This window comes from Hakea prostrata, chromosome 11 (assembly GCF_041222555.1).
Source record: "Hakea prostrata isolate BN-2017 chromosome 11, UWA_Hpros_2, whole genome shotgun sequence".
NCBI lineage: Eukaryota > Viridiplantae > Streptophyta > Magnoliopsida > Proteales > Proteaceae > Hakea > Hakea prostrata.
Genome location: NC_142610.1, coordinates 11,806,743 through 11,826,037, shown reverse-complemented (window position 1 = coordinate 11,826,037; position 19,295 = coordinate 11,806,743). Strand labels below are relative to the sequence as shown.

Here is a 19,295-nt window from a genome sequence, read left to right as displayed (position 1 = left end):
TCGGATTGCCAACTCCATAGCCCCTTCTTGGTCTTTCATTTCCAACTCGTCTCACTCCTCTAATGGCCGAATTTGGGTTCTTTGGGACCCTGCAAAAATCCAGCCTTCTTTGCTCTTCTCCTCTCCCTAACTTTTACACTTTCACTTATCCTTTGCCTTTTCCCCCTCCTTCTATCTCTCAATTGTCTATGGTTTCAATTGCTCGTCGGATAGGACTCCTCTTCGGGAAGACCTCCTTGCTATCTCCTCCTCCTTGTCGGGCCAACCTTGGGGTATTGGGGGTGACTTCAATATTGTCCGTTTCTCTAATGATCGTATTGTAGGTAACCCCCCTGACCCTGTGGCGGTCAACATCTTCAATTCTTGGATTAATGATGCGGACATCTTTGATCTTCGATGGTCTGGCCAACGATTCACCTGGAATAACCGTAGAGCTGGCTCCGCCCGTATCGCCTCTAAGATTGATAGATTCCTTGTCAACCATCCTTGGTTTACTCTCTTCCTTGCCAGCCATGCCCATTTTGGCCCTCCTCTTCTTTCCGACCACTCCCCTTGCCATATCAAACTCCTTGACCATCCTTCCTTTGGGCCCAAGCCTTTCAAATTCTTCGATATGTGGACTGTTAATCCTTCTTTCCTTCCCACTGTCATGGCTGCCTGGTCTCAACCTGTTCACTATCACTTTCTCCCTCTTGTGGCTTTTGCTCGAAAACTTCGAAACACCAAAATTGCCCTTCGCTCCTGGAACTCATCTACCTTCGGTAACATTTCCTCTAAGGTCTCCGAGCGTCGAGTGGACCTCTCCAGAGTCCAATCCCAACTTCAGATAGATCCTTTTTGCTTGTCCTTGGCGGAGGAGGAGAAAGCCCTCTCTCTTCTCCTCTCTTCCTTGGTCTCCCTTGAAGAGAGCTTCCTCCGTAAAAAATCTCGTGTCAATTGGCTTGAGCTTGGAGACGCCAATATCGCCTTCTTCCATCGCTCTCTTAAAGCCCGCCATAACTCCAATTCCCTTCCTTGCCTCCTTACTAGTGGTGGTGACTGGATTTCAGACCCCCCCAATATCAAGGAGGAAGTCGTCTCCTATTTCTCAAGCCTCCTCTCCCCCCCCCTTCCCTTCCCCCTCGCCCATCCCTTCTTCCCTCCATCCTTAACAAATTCATCGACCCCTCTCTTCTCCCGTCTCTCTGCTCTATTCCTTCTCCGGATGAGATCTGCTTAGCCATTCGTTCCCACAAAGCCAATAAGGCCTCTAGTTCTGATGGCTTCAGTATGGGATTCTTCCTGGCCACTTGGGACTTCATTGAGCACGACCTTATTCACGCTATTCGCAGCTTCTTCCTTAACCCTGCCCAGGTCTCCACCATCAACAACACTTTTCTTTGTCTTATCCCCAAAAAGCCTCGAGCCTCATCTCTCTCTGATTTTCGTCCCATCTCACTCTGTAATCTCATCTACAAATTCATCTCCAAAATCATGGCCAATCGTCTTAAATTGGTTATCCCCTTTCTGGTCAGTCCCAATTAGTCGGCCTTCAATGCCGGTCGGAGCATCTCTGATAATATCCTCCTCTGTGCTGAGATTATCTGTGGCTTTGATAGAGCTAGCCATTCCCCTGCTGCTCTTATGAAGGTTGATCTTCATAAAGCCTTTGACTCTATTTGATGGGATTTCATTAGTGAAGTTCTTTCGGCTATAGGAGTCCCCCCCCCTTGTTCACTGGGTCGAGACTTGTATCTTTACCCCTCACTTCTCGGTCATCACCAATGGCTCCCCAACTGGTTTCGTCGCCTCTCGTATTGGTATTCGTCAAGGATGCCCCCTATCCCCTTACCTCTTCACCTTAGCGTTGGAAGTGCTCTCCCGCCTTATTCAATCCAAAACTGATCAGATGCTTATTTCTCCCATTCCTAAGTGTCACTCCCTTAAGCTCACCCACCTCGCCTTTGCTGATGACCTTATGATCTTCTCTAAGGCTGACCACTCCTCCATCTCTTTTATCCTCTTGATCCTCTCCCACTTCGAATCCCTTTCGGGACTTAGAGTCAACTTTGAGAAATCCACCATCTTTTTCTCTGGTATCTCTGATTCCTCTAGAGCCTCCCTCCTTGCGCTCTCTGGTTTCAGCCTAGGCTCCTTCCCTGTGACCTATCTCGGTCTTCCCCTCATCCCCGGTCGGCTCACTCGCCACCACTGCTCCCCTATGCTTGATCATATTCGGAAGAAGCTTCAACTCTGGAAGAGTAAGTTGCTTTCATTTGCTAGGAGAATGGTGCTTATCCGCTCTGTCCTCCAATCCTCATACCTCTACTGGTGTGGTATCTTTTCCCTGCCTAAATCTATCATCCATTCTCTGGAATCCATTTTCTGTGTTTTCCTTTGGAAAGGCCAAGAGTCTCCCCGCTTCCTTCGTTTTATTTGCTGGAAGTCCGTTTGCCGTCCCAAATCTGAGGGTGGTCTTGGTTTTCGCCGTATCCGTGATATGAATATGGCTCGTCTCATGAAACTCATTTGGAAGATTGCCTCCAAACATTATTCCATTTGGGTTTCCTGGGTTTATTCCTACCTTCTCAAGACTGACTCAATTTGGACTGTTCCGCCCCCCTCCAATCCCTCCTGGATTTGGAGGAAGCTCCTGATTCTCTGTGGTTGTGCTCTCCCTGCCATTTCTATCAGTGTCTCAACTGGTATCTCCACCTCCTTTTGGCTTGACCCCTGGCATCCGATGGGTATCCTGTATACTCTTCTTGGCCCTAGAACTGTTTACAACACCCGTATCCCAAAATCCACTCCCCTTTCCACGTTCATCTCCTTTGGGTCTTGGTCCCCATCCCCCCACCCAAGTCTCACATAGGTTTGGAGCTCCCTCCCCCCCCCCCTTCTCCCCCTCATCGATGACCACATTACTTGGTTGCACCCCCACCCTACCCCCTTTTCTACTGCATCGGCTTGGAACCTCCTGAGAACCCCATCTCCCCCTATCCCTTAGTCCCCTCTGGTTTGGTTTAAAGGCCACATCCCTCGCCATGCTGTAACGCTTTGGAGAGCCCTTAGCCTTGCCCTGCCTACCCAAGTTTTTCTCATTAGCCGTCACATCCCCGCCAACCCTAACTGTACCAACTGTTGGAATAGTTCAGAGGATATTGACCACCTTTTTTCAGTTGCCCTATTTCCCGCTCTGTTTGGTCCCTTGCCCTTGCATCCATTTGGCCCAGATCACGTCATTCTTTTGGCTTTGCAGGAGACTGGAAATGGATCCTGAGAATTTTTGCCGGTACCTCTATATGTGACCTTGTGGGTAAGCTTGTCTTTGCCGCCACTATTCACCATTTTTGGTGGGAGCGTAACATGCGAAGATGGACTTCCAAATCTCGTTCTAAAGATATGATTTGGAATGCCATCTGCTTTGATGTCTCCTTTAGACTCCAGTCTCTTCCCCACCCCCCTTGTTGTAGGTTCTTCAAGAAATAGGTTGATTGTTAGTTCTTGGAGTCTCTCAGCTTCTTTCTTGATTGGGACTCCCCCCCCCCTTTGCTCCCTTTGTAAGTGCTCTTTGTATGTGCTCTTTTGGCTTTTGGTAATTCAATTATTTATTCATCCAAAAAAAATAAAACATGGTTTCAGTTACAAATTAAATCCAAATTTATAGTGTTTAATGTCTACTTAACAACAAGAAATAGTAAAACCGTTAAGTTGTGAAACAGAAATGGGAGGAAATGTTTATGAGTCTTCAACATGATGTGAATATAGTACTCGTATATAGGCAGCAATCAAAGGGAAATTCCTACTGCAACAGAATAGTTTTTTTCTCCGATGTGTTTCTGTGGAAAATCTTAGAATCATATCATAATATTTTATTAGTATCTTTAATCTAAGTAGATTAGGTTGTAATATTCTATTACAGGTATTTTTCTTATTGTATTTTTCTATTCTAGGTAGATTACTCATTTATTGCAATCTTCTATTCTAGGTAGATTTATCATTTATTGTAATCTTCTATTCTAGGTAGATTTCTCATTTATTGTAATCTTCTATTCTAGGTAGATTTCTCATTTATTCTAATCTTCTAGGTAGGATATTCTTTCCTATTTCATAGATAGCATCTGTGTATATATAGATTGTAAAGTTCTGAATAATACACACAAGAATAAAACACTTCAATTCCTATTTTGTCATGGCATCAGAGCCAACCAATCTTGGGATTGCTGTTCAGCTTTCAGACCTTCATTGCCTTTAATCTCTGGTGTTTCCGCCACACATAGATTATTCTTCCTTTGGCCTTTATCGCCATTCTTTATTCAGCTCTGTTCTGTTTTTTTTGTTCCTTATTTGAAAAACAAATTTTTTCTTTCTCCGTCTTGTCTGTCGTTCTACTGCATCTTTGGTTACTGTTTCACATACTATTTTTAAGCACCTACAAAGAGTATGTCAGAACCAAGAGAGGTTACTTCCGGGACTGCATTTGATCAAACAATCAAAAATCTGCAGAATGGAGAATTGCAGAATATTCAATCTGCCTACAGGCTCGATGGAAGAAATTATTTAAAATGGTCTCAACTTATTCGGACCATTCTGAAGGGCAAAGGAAAGATGAGCCACCTGATTGGAGATGGACCGAAACCAGGAGATCCAAAATATGAAGCATGGGATGAAGAAGATTCTATGATTATGGCATGGATGTGGAATTCTATGATTCCAGAAATCAGTGATACATGCATGTTCTTGGGCAACTGCCAAAGACATCTGGGAGGCTATCCAACAGACATATTCTAAGGCGAGAGATGCGGCCCAAGTCTATGAGGTCAAGGTTAAAACAGTAGCAGCAAACAAGGAAATAAAACAGTTACAGAATATGCCAACCAGCTGAAAGCTTTGTGGCAAGAGTTGGATCATTACCGAGTCATCAAGACGAAATGCTCTGAGGATGCTGCAGTAGTAAAGCAGTATATTGAGCAAGACGGAGTCTATGATTTTTTGGTTGGGTTAAATCCTAAGTTTGACCAAATAAGGGTTTAAATTTTTGGAAAACCAGATGTGTCGTGTTTCAATGAAGTTGTAGCATTGGTTCGAGGGGAAGAGAGCAGAAGAGGACTGATGTTAGAGCCTACACGTGTTGATAGTTCAGCAATGGTATCTCAAGGAGGAGAGCATTCAACTCCCACAACCGACAAGGCATTTGCTGTTGAAAGTGGAAAAACTGGGCAATTCAAACAGCAAAATAGAGACAATCTATGGTGTAACTATTGCAAGAAAGCTCGTCACACACGGGAAAGATGCTGGAAACTTCATGATAAACCTCCTAGTGGAGAGTGGGGGCACAAAGGAGAGCAATCTGGAAATAATGGTCAAGTGCATGTTACATCTGCACAGCAACCTGAAGCCACTAATAAAGAGGTTGCTAGCCTTAATCAGGAGGACATAGAACATAAAAAATCTCTTTTGAGCAACCTTAACAAAAAACCAGGTACATGTTCTTTGGCATATTCAGGTGAGTTTCCACTTTCTATTGGATTAAATGTCTCTAGTAATTCTCTTTCAAGCCCTTGGATCATAGATTTAGGTGCAACTGACCACATGACACACTCACCAAATCTTTTCACCACATATTCTCCCTGTCCAAGTAGTAGGAAGATAGCTACTGCTGATGGCTCATTAACTAATGTGGCTGGAACTGGAAATATTGAGCTCAACTCCTCCCTCACCTTGAAAAATGTCCTACATGTTCCAAGACTATCTACAAATCTCGTTTCTGTGAAGAAACTCATGCAAGATTTACATTGTAATGTAGTCTTTCACCATAGTCATTGTGTATTTCAGGACAAGGATTCGGGGAGGACAATTGGACATGCTAGAGAAAGGGATGGACTCTACTACCTTGAGGCACCAAGCCAATCAACATTGCTACTAATGGTAGTCCTTCTCAAACCAAAAAAGAAAAAATCTGGCTTTACCATCATAGACTTGGACATCCTTCCTTTAGGGTAATCAGTCTTTTGTTTCCTTCTTTGTTTCAAGGCATACATGTTGATGAGTTTCATTGTGATGTGTGTGAGCTTACTAAACACAGGCGTGTACCACTTCCTTTAAGCAAGAAAAGAAGTTCCATCCCCTTTTATCTCATTCATAGTGATATTTGGGGTCCTTTTAGAATTCCTAATGTGTCTGAGGCTAGGTGGTTCGTGTCATTCATTGATGATTGCACTCGTGTCTCATGGATTTTTCTACTCAAAAACAAATCCGACGTTAGTTGTGTTCTTCCCAACTTCCATTCCATGGTTAAAAACCAATTTGGAGTTAGTATAAAAAGATTTAGATCTGATAATGCCAGAGACTATTTCAATCAAATTCTAACTCCATTCTTTCAAAGGGAGGGAATTATACATGAGTCATCATGTGTTAATACCCCACAACAAAACGGAGTAGCTGAACGAAAAAATGGCCACCTTCTTGATGTAACTAGAGCCTCCCTATTCCAACACAATGTGCCTAAGTCATTTTGGGGGGAAGCAGTCCTCACAGCAACTCATCTCATAAATCGGCTGCCTTCGAGAGTCTTAGGATTCAAGAGTCCAATGGATGTCCTTTCCCAGTTCTACCCAAACCTACAAACGACAAATAACCTTGTTCCTCGAATTTTTGGGTGTGTCTCATTTGTTCATATTCATGGACCACATCGAGGTAAATTAGATCCTAGAGCACTCAAATGTTTATTTATAGGATATTCCTCCACTCAAAAGGGCTATAAGTGTTATCACCCTCCTTCAAAAAGGTTCTATGTTTCCATTGATGTCACTTTTCATGAACATAAGTCTTATTTTTCCACATCTCATCTTCAGGGGGAGCATTCAATAATGGAAGATAAGAATGGGAATTCCTTACTTGACTTAGAGTTCACTCCCAAATACTTCACTATGTCACCTGAGTCAAACTGTGAACAACCTAAACTTGTGTCAGACTCACCTGTGTCAAACTGTGAACAACATGAACATATGTCAAACTTTGAAATGAAAGAGCCTACTTCTGATATTGAGCATGTGAGATTTGGCAAAGGAAAGGTGTTCTCAAGGAAGAAGAATCTTGTTCCAGAATCTGTGCAAGTTCAAGACTCCAATCCAAATTCTGGAAATGAGGTACAAATGACTAATCCTTCACTACAAACCGAATCTGATGTGCCCACAGATAGTAATGAACTAGACCTTCCTATTGCCATTAGGAAAGGCACTAGAGAATGCACAACGAAACCCATGCACCCTCTTGCCCAATTCTTGTCCTTTAAACATTTTTCCCCATCTCATAGAGCCTTTCTGGTAAGTTTAAACACCATTGCCATTCCTAACAACTTATCTGAGGCTTTATCCAATAAGGAGTGGAAGCAAGCTATGAATGTGGAGATGGAAGCATTAAAAAGCAATGGAACCTGGGAACTTGTAAGGTTACCAGAGGGAAGAAACTTGTGGGGTGCAAATGGGTCTATACATTGAAGTATCGAGCAGATGGATCTTTAGAAAGGTACAAAGCAAGGTTGGTAGCCAAGGGCTACACCCAAACTTACGGGATTGACTACCTTGAAACATTTGCTCCAGTTGCAAAAATGAATACTGTCAGAATCTTACTATCCTTGGCGGCAAATTATGGTTGGGACTTGCAATAGTTTGATGTTAAAAATGCATTCTTGCATGGTGAATTAAAGGAAGAAATTTACATGAAGGTTCCACCGGGTTATGAGAATGATTTAGCTGCTAATACTGTATGCAAGTTAAAAAAGGCCTTATATGGACTCAAACAGTCACCGCGGGCATGGTTTGGCAGATTTACTAAAGTCATGATTAGTATGGGTTACAAGCAAAGTCAAGGAGACCATACATTGTTCATTAAGCACTCATCATCAGGGGGAGTCACGGCACTACTTGTGTATGTTGATGACATAATAGTGACAGGAAATGAAGAAAAAGAGAAACAAAATTTGACTCAATGCTTGGCTAAGGAATTTGAGATCAAGGCTTTGGAAGATTAAAATACTTCATTGGCATTGAAGTTGCTCACTCTCAACAAGGCATTTTCATCTCTCAACAAAAGTATATCACTGATCTCCTCAAAGAAACAGGAATGGCCGCGTGTAAACCAGCAAGCACTCCAATAGATCCCAACAGTAAACTTGGGAATGCAGAAGAAGATGTTGTGGACCGAGAGATGTATCAAAGACTAGTAGGAAGACTAATCTACTTGTCTCACACAAGGCCCGATATAGCATATGCAGTTAGTGTAATCAACCAATTCATGCACAGTCCAAAGGAAATTCACTTGCATGCAGCTCACCGTGTGCTACAATATTTAAAAGGGACGCCAGGGAGAGGCCTTTTATTTAGAAGGAATAAAGGAATGATACAAGAAGCATACACTGATGCTGATTATGCAGGGTCAGCAGTAGATAGAAGGTCAACCACAAGATATTGCACCTTTCTTGGTGGCAATCTTGTGACATGGAGGAGCAAGAAGCAGAATGTTGTGGCCCGGTCAAGTGCAGAAGCCGAATTTCGTGCAATGGCTCAAGGAATATGTGAATTACTTTGGTTGAAGATTACCTTAGAAGACCCAAAGGTTGAATGGGGTGGACCAATAAGACTCTGTGACAACAAATCAGCAATCAGTATAGCACATAACCCTGTTCAACATGACCAAACCAAGCACATTGAGATTGACAGACACTTCATCAAAGAGAAGCTGGATAGCGGACTGATTTGTACGCCGTATGTGTCTACACATAGTCAACTTGCTGATGTACTTACTAAAGGATTGAGCAGCTCAGCCTTTCAAAAAAGCATATATAAGCTGGGAATGGAGAATGCCTATTCACCAGCTTGAGGGGGAGTGTGGAAAATCTTAGAATCATATCATAATATTTTATTAGTATCTTTAATCTAAGTAGATCAGATTGTAATATTCTATTACAGGTATTTTTCTTATTGTATTTTTCTATTCTAGGTAAATTACTCATTTATTACAATCTTCTATTCTAGGTAGATTTATCATTTATTGTAATCTTCTATTCTAGGTAGATTTCTCATTTATTGTAATCTTCTATTCTAGGTAGATTTCTCATTTATTCTAATCTTTTAGGTAGGATATTCTTTCCTATTTCATAGACAGCAGCTGTGTATATATTGATTGTAAAGTTCTGAATAATACACACAAGAATAAAACACTTCAATTCTTATTTCGTCAGTTTCTTAATCAACAAAACAAACATAGTCCCATATTATTTTCACAGTTCAAAAGATACAAGCAAATAAGTTCCAGTCAGCATTCAGTGCAAGAATGAACCCATATGTAAGCTTAGTTTCTATCTCAAGGCATATTTCTGTAGTTCATCTTGGCAATAAAGTAGAGTGCATAAGAATTTGTTTTCATTTCTCTGTATAAAGTAAGTTAGTAGTTTTCTGCACCAGATTCTTGAACCTTACAGAATCTTTCATAAATTGAAAAAGCTTGAACCAGTAACGCAACCAGTTTGGGTGCAGGTCAAACAGAATCAATTAAATGAAAGAAACTGAACTTTTTTACATCCCTTGGTCTGGAACCAAAGAAACAGAAATGTGGCTGAATGGGCATTTAAATGCTCGGTGATAGAATACAAGCACTTAGATTAGGCCGAATACCTAGAACAGCATCAAATCCAGACTTTGATAAATACCCAAAAGCTAGAGCTGCCAACTCTGCTGATAGTCCACAACAAATTATTGGGTGGAACACCAACTTGATGCCAGAGGCCAACCTGCAGATCAAACCCATAAACACAATGAGGCTTTCTTAAAAAACAGAAAGTTAGAATATATTCTGCTTCACTCTAATAAATAGGTAAAGGAGCATTTTACCAGGAACCAACCATGTAACCTAACAAAGTAGCTGAAAGTAGGAAAGGCATGCATGTTCTTGCATTTGTCCCAAGTGCTGTTGGATATAGCAATGCTGAAATAAATGATGCAAGGAAAATTCCAGTCCAAGTCAACACTTCAAATTTGGTGAAGGGGAAAGGTTTTTGCATAGGTTCAGCAGCTATCATTTCTGTCTTTACAATCCTTCTTATAGCTATCGCTGTGAAACCAGCAACAGAAAGTGTTGCCAGCCAGCCCCCAGCTGCACAAAAGAAAGGGAAACCAAAAGGCTTTCACTTCATATCTCTGAGAATTAAATAAAAATAATAGCAAAAGAACTTCATCTTTTAGGATTATAGGACAGTATATTTTAGAACATTAAAAATTCAGTAATTGAATCCTGATACGATTAGGAACTTTAGAAAACAAGCGTGTGTAATAATCAAAATATGGAAATTATAGATTAAGTGGCTAAAAGTACACTTCATAAGAATCTCATTCAGAGACAAATGCACAAACCAGAACAGCATGGGAGCATGGACCCTATATCTTGATGTGGGAGAATCAAAGACTACTTGCAGGTGCAACAAAATTGATTACTGTTTCATGTAATTAATAGAAAAAAGTACTGATTTAAAAATTAAAAAAGAAGATTTGAAATAGAAAGAGAAAAAGAAAGTGAAAAATACAATTCAAAAGATAAACATATTTTTGTTAGAAATGAATAACATTTATGTGGTTCTCTTAGTGATATCTGTTATTGTAAAATAAATAGAAATTTTCTACGATCCACCGTAGTTTCTATTTCCACTCTCTCTGTCCTATGCACAGCCTAGGCAATATCTAGGAAGAGCCCAAACTTGCTCAAAAACTTCTTCCTCCTATATTCACCCCTAAACATCAGGGGAAGCTATGGTGGGGGCATGAAACGACTCAAGAGGTTGAAGCACTCTATGAGTCTATGGGTATATGTACCATTAAGTAAAGAGGGTCAAAGGTATTCCAGCCTATTTGATTTACAGGTCTGCAGAACCAGGATAACAAGTTTTGGTTTTGCATTTAGTAATGTCTTGCACAGAAGGAAAAACACAAGTTCATCGACCCTTAGCTAAACCAAATACATAGCAGCTATCCTGAAAACTGGGTTTACAATATTATATATATACTCATTTTAATTCTTGAAGAGCCACATAAGCTCTATGGACTTAAAATTCAAGAAAGGCACTAAGATTTACGTACCTATAATGAAACATATCTTGATCCCTGAAGCTGCAGGGATATCTCTCACAGACAAAGGCAAAACCACCAAAATAGGAACATAAAAGATTGGAAGCCACCTGTGAATAAACATATTTGCTGGTTCGAAGAAATTCATCAAACTTGTTGCAACAGAAGGGGCTACAGAATCAAGAATCATCAGAACAGAAAACACAAAGAACATCCCAACAAGGGCACTTGGAAACTTGATACCCGCGGCTAAAAAAACCCGTTCCAGAATTTTATCCATTGCCAGAATGATTCCAAGCGAAAGTAGCATATGCAAAAACCCAGTAACCTGGAAATCAATCTCCCAGGTAAGAACTAAGAATAACCCATAAAATAAATAAATAAAACAACAATTCAAGATTTCAGAGAGTGATTAACTCACACTTTGAAATCGAACGGAGACACTCCTTTCCTCATTGCTCTTGGAATCCATCATAGTTTGGTTGCAAGAGTGATTATTCAGCCAGCAGGAACAACCCAAGATTGAGGAAACCAGTTCCAAATTGACATTGAATTTTGTCTGTGATGGGGTTTGTTATGTAATATATAAATTCCACTGAGAGCTGATTTTGATTGGTTTTGGCTGGACTGAATGGCAGATTGTGAGAGAGTGAACACAAAAATCTAAGGAAGGTTGAAACAGAAACGACAGAGAACAGGGGAGGTCCTGCTGCTGGCCCATGGAAGAGACCCTCTTGAGATAAACCACTTGCATCATGAGGTCCTCTCTCTCTCTCTCATACATATACACGCACACACACCACTCTTCACTGTTAACAGAGCTTTCTACATTTTCACTAAATTTGAGAACCAGCATTTGAAACATGTTTTCTTATGACCAAAATACCCCCGGAGTTATGGCGCCAAGCTCTCTCTCTTATTCTTTTCTGGTTGCAAAGCGCCAAGCTGTCCAATTCTAGTTGCCCTGAGTGGTTCCCTGCTGTTTTAATGACCATTTTGCCCTTTATCGAAAAGGAAAAGACCATTTAACCTTTTACGAAACAAAATATTATATGAAACACGCGTCCTCGCATGCTCTCTTGTTTTGCATAGACAATGGGATTCCATGATGACAGTATTTCTCTCTCGGCCAATAACATAAGCACAAAAGTAGTGCAAGTTAATGCAACAAAAGAATCCGTTTTAGTGATACCAAATTATTTTTATTAAAGAGATACTTGTCGATGCATGATGTGACATCCATTTTTCCCCCACATCATGCCTAAAAAAAATATCAGCCTTTTTATGTAAATTCTTTTGTTACCATGAGTTATTTTTGAATGTACCAATATGGAGAGTTTTTGTTTGCATCATAGTTATCAAGAATTCAAGAAGGCATCTTGGTTCCGAGGTTGCCTTCGCACCTCGCCGCCATGCTGGTCTAGTCTTGGTTTTTAGATCTTCGACGCATTGGTTGCCTTATTACATTGGTAATTTAAATTTACAGGAAGGAAAGACACATCTACGTTCTATATATTTTTTTCATGAAAATAGAAATCACTAGTGAATAAGGTTAGTATAGCCAGTAGGTGGTGTTTAGTTGAAATGCAAACAAAGAGCACAAAGTCCATAAAGCATACTTCTTTCTTTTGATCTCCAAAAAAACTAGTGTGGCTAAAGAATCAACAAAAGAATGACAAGAAAATGGGAAATTTACCCCAAGATAAAGACACTGACTACAACTCTCAATTGCTATAGTGGCTGTATTCATGTATAAGTATGAAACAAGGAAGAAAATGTACAAAACATGACTCCTGCACTTCAGTTCTCACTGTTCTGGAAAACTCCTCTCAAGATTTTACCAGCTCTTCCCAGAGAAGGTTGGGCATCAGTTTTGATTGCTGCCTCTTGAGGCCCTCCTGAATCCGGTCCTTAATCACCATTTGCTACTCAAAATATAGAAGAAAACCACATCATTATTGAAAGCAAGAGTATGAACAATAACAAAATTGACATCGAGACTGCATAAACAGATGAATCCCAGAAAAGAAAAATTAACAACTCACCATTATGTGGCAACTTTCTTCAAACTTCTCTAGGAAGCCAGCAACACAACGGTCCGCATTCTCCACCCACACTTCATGCTGCGTACGAGCTACCTTTAACTGAAACCAATGCAGAACCAAAACAGAGTTGTTAGAGATATTCAAATATGAGACAGACTTAAGTTGAACATGCGGATGGAATGTATTATATTAAAATACTCCCACCGTCTCCTACCAGTGTCTCGATTTGGTCAAAGTATGCTAGATTTCGTTACATAGAACTCAGCGAATCTATCCTAGGTTTGTTTGCAGATGTATCACAACTGTTTAGCAATAAGCAAATTCTTCCGTTACTTTGAGCTCATTAAATGACTTGATCAAATTCCCCTAGGACACAATTTCTAAAGGCAGGAAATATGTACCTTCTGTTCCACATTCTCTTGATGTTCCTTCACTTTCTGCCGTAATTTTGTTATTCCCATGTTCACTCTCAGTTGTTTCTCCTAAAAAAAAGTAAAATGCAAGCTATGTTAGAGAAGTGTAAAAAATTATACATGTTGAAAGTTAACTAAATTAACACAATAATGTACATCTTTAGAAGTGAATAAATTTGAAGTTGTACACCTGATTATACCTTGACATAACTCACACCTAGGTCTTTCCTTGTGTATCCACGGGCTAAGTTACGCATAATGTACTGATTGTAGTCTTTAAGGATCCTCATTATAATATCAGATGTTGATATCCCTTCTGTTCGCTTTGTCTCCTTAAATTTCCCGACAGCTTTAACCTACATCCAAATGTGTCCAATGAGTAAATATATTGAAGCAACTATCAATTGTAAGGATAATCAACCTTAATCATGTAGGAAAGAAAGTACTAACAAATTCATAGACATCCTTGCCTGCCCCACTTGCATCAGCATAACTAACAGGGCAACACAAAATGAAGAATCAGTCTCTCTACTTACAAGGCAATAAAACATTGATATATTTCACTACTGCAACCACAATTTTCTTTAATACCTGCTAAAACATAAACTAACACTAGAGTCTACCCAACATCATGAACATTGTAATGAAAAAGTTTTGAGATCTAAAATGCACCAAACTACAGAAAATGAAACAAATAGCACCTAATGTATGAAAATGTAAGCGCTGATTATTCTTACGGGAGAGAATCATGGGCCACATAGTCTATATTGTGATTATCAAGGAACTCCTGTGTGATGACCCATGGAGCATCAGGAATAACTTCATCGACCCACCTACATAAGAACAAAGTAAAAGATTATCAACAGCTTATTATGACCACACTGAGAAAACATAAACTAAGTCATGAAGAAGCTCTCACACTGATATCAGTAACAGGAAATTATAACATTAAAAAGTCAATTGAAAAGGTAGCTAAGTGTTATATATGCTATTATAGATAACAGGAGTTACCAGTTTCACACATTCACATTGTACCTAACGGCCCCACTTTGATAGGAGACAAGATGATTCTCGGAAAAATGTGAAGCCAATTACCAAGCAAGATGGATAAAACTAGTGGTGGCATAGTTACCAAGGAGATCACATAGAACTTCTTAATCATCTTAGGTGCCTTGCTGTGCACTGTGGTTGTCTTCTTGCCTTGATAATTGTGAAGGGAAACCCAACAATCATTCTTGGGATACACATGTATCGAGCCTCAGCAAATTCATGTCTCTGTATTCGCAACATTCATAGACAAACTGAAGCATTTATTGTCGTTGTCGTAGTTGTGGTTGTGATTATTATTGTTAATTTGAGGAACTGTGAAGAAGGCTTATACCTAACAGGGAATGGTAACAGAGTTGATATAAAATGACTCCTTTATTCAGATCATGCCACATAACAAGAGAGGTACCCCATTAAGGTTTCATTTCAAATGGAAGAAGTCACATGTGTAACTATACAAGGCAACATTGCTTTTGGGCACACCAAGGACAATAAAATTTTACATTCATGTCTCAAGTTAAACTTCTTTGGTTTATCCACTTGTTTCAATCAGAAAACATGCGAGCATTGAACGAGTATGAGTCAACGACTAATAATAACATTAAGGCCTGACACAATAATTTAAACAGCATAACCAAAGGATGTTGACATATGAAAATGGACCACAAGGAAGAAGTTACTGCAAGAATTGTGCATAATGCAATATTCATGTCCATCAAGACAGATCCTCATAAAGAGAAATCCACAGAATAAAGCAATGTTACAAGAAACAAAATATATCTGGCATGGAAACAAAACCAAAACAAAGAAAGTTTTAAGAGTTCAATTGGAAAGGACCTGCAGTGACGAAGGGACTCGTAGCGTTCAGCTTCAGTCATAACAGTTTTCCCCTTGTATTTATGTGTGACCTCATCGTTACAGCACCCAACAAGTAGATATGCATTGGGGAACCTACAAAAATCAACAAGGTAAGTGAGGATCAACAAACATATTCTACATTCAACTGCTGCAATTTTATCAAAATGAATAAAACAGGTGAAGACAAGTTTAAGGTTGACAATCATCCAAGCAGAAAATGAAGGAAGACAACTTCACAAGAAGCCAAATTCCATCCAAGTCTAGAACATGCAAAAATATAACAAGTATCATTTAGTCCCACAGCCTAAAAAGCAATATCTATTAAAACAAAAACTATGTCCCAGATCCCAATAAAAAAATGCTGCTCTGCCAAGCCCCACTTGCAAAAAGACATGCAAAATTGTAATCAAAAGTCGAGGAATAAAAGTTATTTGTAATTGAGAATTTTAGGCAGTTTTAGGATTTGGATTTTTAACTTATTCACATAACAAATTGCAGCCCAAATCAGGAGGGAGTAACAAGGAAAGTAAGTAGGCTATTTTCTAATAGCTCTAGATGGCAGAAAGGAAAAAGAAGATACAGAAACTAAAATGGATAAGGCTGGTTAACTGGAGTATCTATAGGAAAGTGGATAACCAAATCAAGCACCAAAGGAAATAGAGCAAAATAGGTAGGATGGTATGAGCAAAATTAAGGAGAAGATTATGGGCTTTAAAGTAAACCTAGCAGACTAGAAAGCATATGAAATGCACATTTCTTTAGGACATGAAACCTCATTTCTGATCGATCTGTAAAGGGATTTCAGGTATTTTCTAATGATCCAAGATACATTTCAGGGGGGATAAGCCTAATGATAATTCTGAGCTTGTAAAACACAAGAAGCTATACACATCACATGGCTTCATTTTCCTCAAAAGGTAACCATTTGCCAGAGCTAGAGGAGCCATTTCTTGAGATTATGTGAAGACAATAGATGAGTCCAAAAATATTGACTCTTACTGCACATACACCAGTAAAGAACCACAAACATCATTAGAAAATATAAAATTCTCCAACCCTAGGGTCCTGAATACTGTGTTCATCCATCTGATTCAAGGAAAATGCTGATGAAACAGCAGCTAATCATCACAGCATCTTCGTAGACATCATCAAAAAAATTGTTTTGACCTCCATTATATGTGTCCGTAAATATTAGACGACACTTTACAGAATGAACAGACGGCCAAAGTTATGTTTTTGCTGAGACTGTCAAAAATACTGGAACCTGAAACTAAAACTGCTGAAAATGAACTAGTTTAAGCAGCAAAGTAATATAACTTTTTTACATTCTAGAAGAAGAGGATTCACTATTTTTACTATCTATTTCCGTTCCTGGCTTTAAAGAAATCGATAGGCCAAGGGAGTCTTGTTTCAAATCCAACAACAGGAGTACCAATGACAAAATTAAAATAACTGTCACTAAAATAAATTCAAGCAGATAGACAAGAATATGGCAAATAAACTTGAATCTGCTGCTTCTTGCACTTCACATTAAGTTGCCCAGTAGCTGAATGTAGGTGAAGTCCTTGGTAAGCATGTACAACTGGCTGCTATAGCTAACATGGGACTGCTGGAAATCATCCCAAATAGTTCCTAGCTCCAAAAATAAGTACAAAGTACACAACTAGGAACTAGTCCACACTAAGTAAGAACCTAGCACTACAAGAAATCACTTATAAGTAAAGCAAGCTCAAACAGTGGCCTTTATTTATATATATTTTTTGGATTTAAAAAAAAAAAAAAACTAAACACTGTTTTTCAGTAAACAATTATCCTTTAAGTTATAGAACTATTTTACAATCTCGTTCAGAGACTCAGACGGAGCTTTCTCTGCATCGATAAGTTCTTCGAACTCTCTTCAACTATACTGTGAACGTTATATATAAAGAAATGAAATCGGTTAAGTTTGATATTCTTTAATCCATAAGCATTTCAGGTTCAGCCGTTCCCAGTGGTACATACCCATTAAATCAAGGTTGAAAAGGAAATTAATGCTATTCATCTAAGAACTATACATTAAAAGAATACAAAAAGGCCAAAAATTTAAGTCGTTAAAATTAGAAGCAACACCAAATGCTCATTACTCCATACATTTCCTGCTCCATGTAACAGTCCAACTAGAGAGAAAACACTAACAATTGAACAAAATCTCCAAGCGAATTAAGAAATGGAGATAATTTAGAATCAGAGACTTACGCTTTTTTAGCTTGCTCGAGAGATCGAGCGTGACCGAAGTGAAATAGATCATAAATTCCATCAGCGTAAACACGTACGGGCTTATCCGAAGAAACTTTTCCGGAATCCGGAGAACCTGCAACTGGTTCATCGTCTGTCGTTCCCGGTTGCTTCCGAGGTAGACGTGCCATGAAATCTCAACGCCGTCGAATCAGATTCCGGTGATTAGATCGGAAGTCAGATCTGAAGTCAAGAACAGTAGAGAGAGAGCGCGAAGCAGAAAAAACTCTCCTCCCGCTTCGGAGAGGTAGAGAGAACGTTTTGGTTTTATATGCCTGAAATTTTAATTAATTAATGGAAAGAAATAAATATTTTTGATCAACTAACGGGAATAAAGGCACGTTTTTTATTTTTTATTTTTTTGAAATATTACGGAAGTACCCTTGAAAAATAACATTTTTCTTTTTTGTGAAAAAAAGGCAAATGTATTAAATACGGAAGACATGTACATAGGTAAGAATATCCTTCCAGCATCTAGTAAGTAAAGCCGTACATGGAGTGTAGGGCAAGTCCGGTCAAACCAAGAAATAGTCTATTTTCTCTTCTTCTTTTTTTTTTGGGCTGAATTGAATTAACTTTATCAGCAATTGGATCTAGAAAAATGATTTTATTATAAAACATTGGTTAGAGTGAGTGTCATTTGATCATTCTTGTAGAAATGAGAATTGGATGGAGATCCTTCAAGTGAATATGGTAGACTCTTAAGAGTAATTTGTGGGTTTTTTTGGGCTCTTGCCTCGTTCATGTACCTAAAAAGGAAACAAAAGTTGGATGAATTGAGTTTAATTCTGATCCTAGATATTTTGATGAGGTAGACTTTCGAGTTGTCTACATAATCATTAGATTTTTTAAATGATCACTTACAAGGTTTTTGAGATCTATTTCACCACATACAATTTTTGGTTTTGACTTTTTTAACCCTAATTTTTATGTCAATTCTTGAATATGTATTTGGACAGAATTGCTTGGATCAAATTTCTTGTTTGTTGTTCTATAGGTATTTACACATAACTTTTGAGTCACAACATGTGGTTTTTTTGATTCAACTGTTGTAATTTCTTTTGCCCTTGTATTCATAGTCATTGGATTTTTAAATGGCACTTGATCCTTGAATCATGCTTTTAGCGCATGGTAATGGAATGATCATCATGAACTCAAATACTTATATCGTTGCCCAAAGTCTGTTAGGCGTTGTTAGGAAATAATATTGTTTATTATTCTTTATTGTCTTTTATATCCATACCTTTGTGGACATTACCACCTATGGTTTACATTAGATTTTGAATAATATAGTGCATCAGGCAGGGAGTCAATGCGCAACACAAATTCAAAAACTCTTGGGTAAGATTCTAAGTATGGTAGCATTAACTCGGGCTTGAATTTTTCTTGTCTTTGCATAGAAAAGTTCGGCTTAACTTGTTTTTTTTTTGTTCACTTTCTTGAAGAAAGTATAAATAACCGTTCTTATACAAAAAAGAAGGTTCCATGGGGAAGATTGAAGATTGAAGATTGATGAGAGTCGTTGGATGACTTGATTTGATTCCAAAGGGGAGATCCAAGTC

General features: G+C 39.0%; 2 protein-coding genes across 2 annotated transcripts in view; both read right to left on the bottom strand.

The window, feature by feature from the left end:
* Positions 1–11,851, bottom strand: part of LOC149000136 (plastidal glycolate/glycerate translocator 1, chloroplastic-like) — a 34,465-nt gene extending 22,614 nt beyond the window's left edge. The window contains exons 1-4 of the mRNA XM_089140977.1: positions 11,518–11,851; positions 11,109–11,424; positions 9,870–10,131; positions 9,654–9,769 (exon numbers count right to left, since the gene is read on the bottom strand). Coding sequence (XP_088997103.1) covers positions 9,654–9,769; positions 9,870–10,131; positions 11,109–11,424; positions 11,518–11,571 — 748 coding nt within the window. The 5' untranslated portion in view covers positions 11,572–11,851. The remainder of the gene's footprint in view (positions 1–9,653; positions 9,770–9,869; positions 10,132–11,108; positions 11,425–11,517) is intronic.
* A 190-nt stretch (positions 11,852–12,041) lies between these two features.
* LOC149000135 (choline-phosphate cytidylyltransferase 2-like) lies at positions 12,042–17,962 on the bottom strand. The gene is made up of 8 exons (XM_089140978.1): positions 17,695–17,962; positions 15,439–15,552; positions 14,292–14,387; positions 14,005–14,047; positions 13,755–13,910; positions 13,543–13,623; positions 13,142–13,240; positions 12,042–13,021 (listed from the first exon to the last, which is right to left on the bottom strand). Exons 1-8 carry the CDS (start codon positions 17,862–17,864, stop codon positions 12,926–12,928), a joined length of 855 nt encoding a protein of 284 aa, XP_088997104.1. The 5' UTR covers positions 17,865–17,962; the 3' UTR covers positions 12,042–12,925.
* Positions 17,963–19,295: the final 1,333 nt, after the last annotated feature.

What these genes read in the sequence shown, in the direction of transcription:
- LOC149000135 (XM_089140978.1), bottom strand. Translation starts at nt 17,864, where the DNA reads ATGGCACGTCTACCTCGGAAGCAACCGGGAACGACAGACGATGAACCA. An exon ending in GCAAGGATGTCTATGAATTT is followed by an intron (nt 13,911 to 14,004) that starts GTTAGTACTTTC and finishes ATTTGGATGTAG; the next exon opens with GTTAAAGCTGTCGGGAAATT. An exon ending in AAGAAAGTTGCCACATAATG is followed by an intron (nt 13,022 to 13,141) that starts GTGAGTTGTTAA and finishes TATTTTGAGTAG; the next exon opens with CAAATGGTGATTAAGGACCG.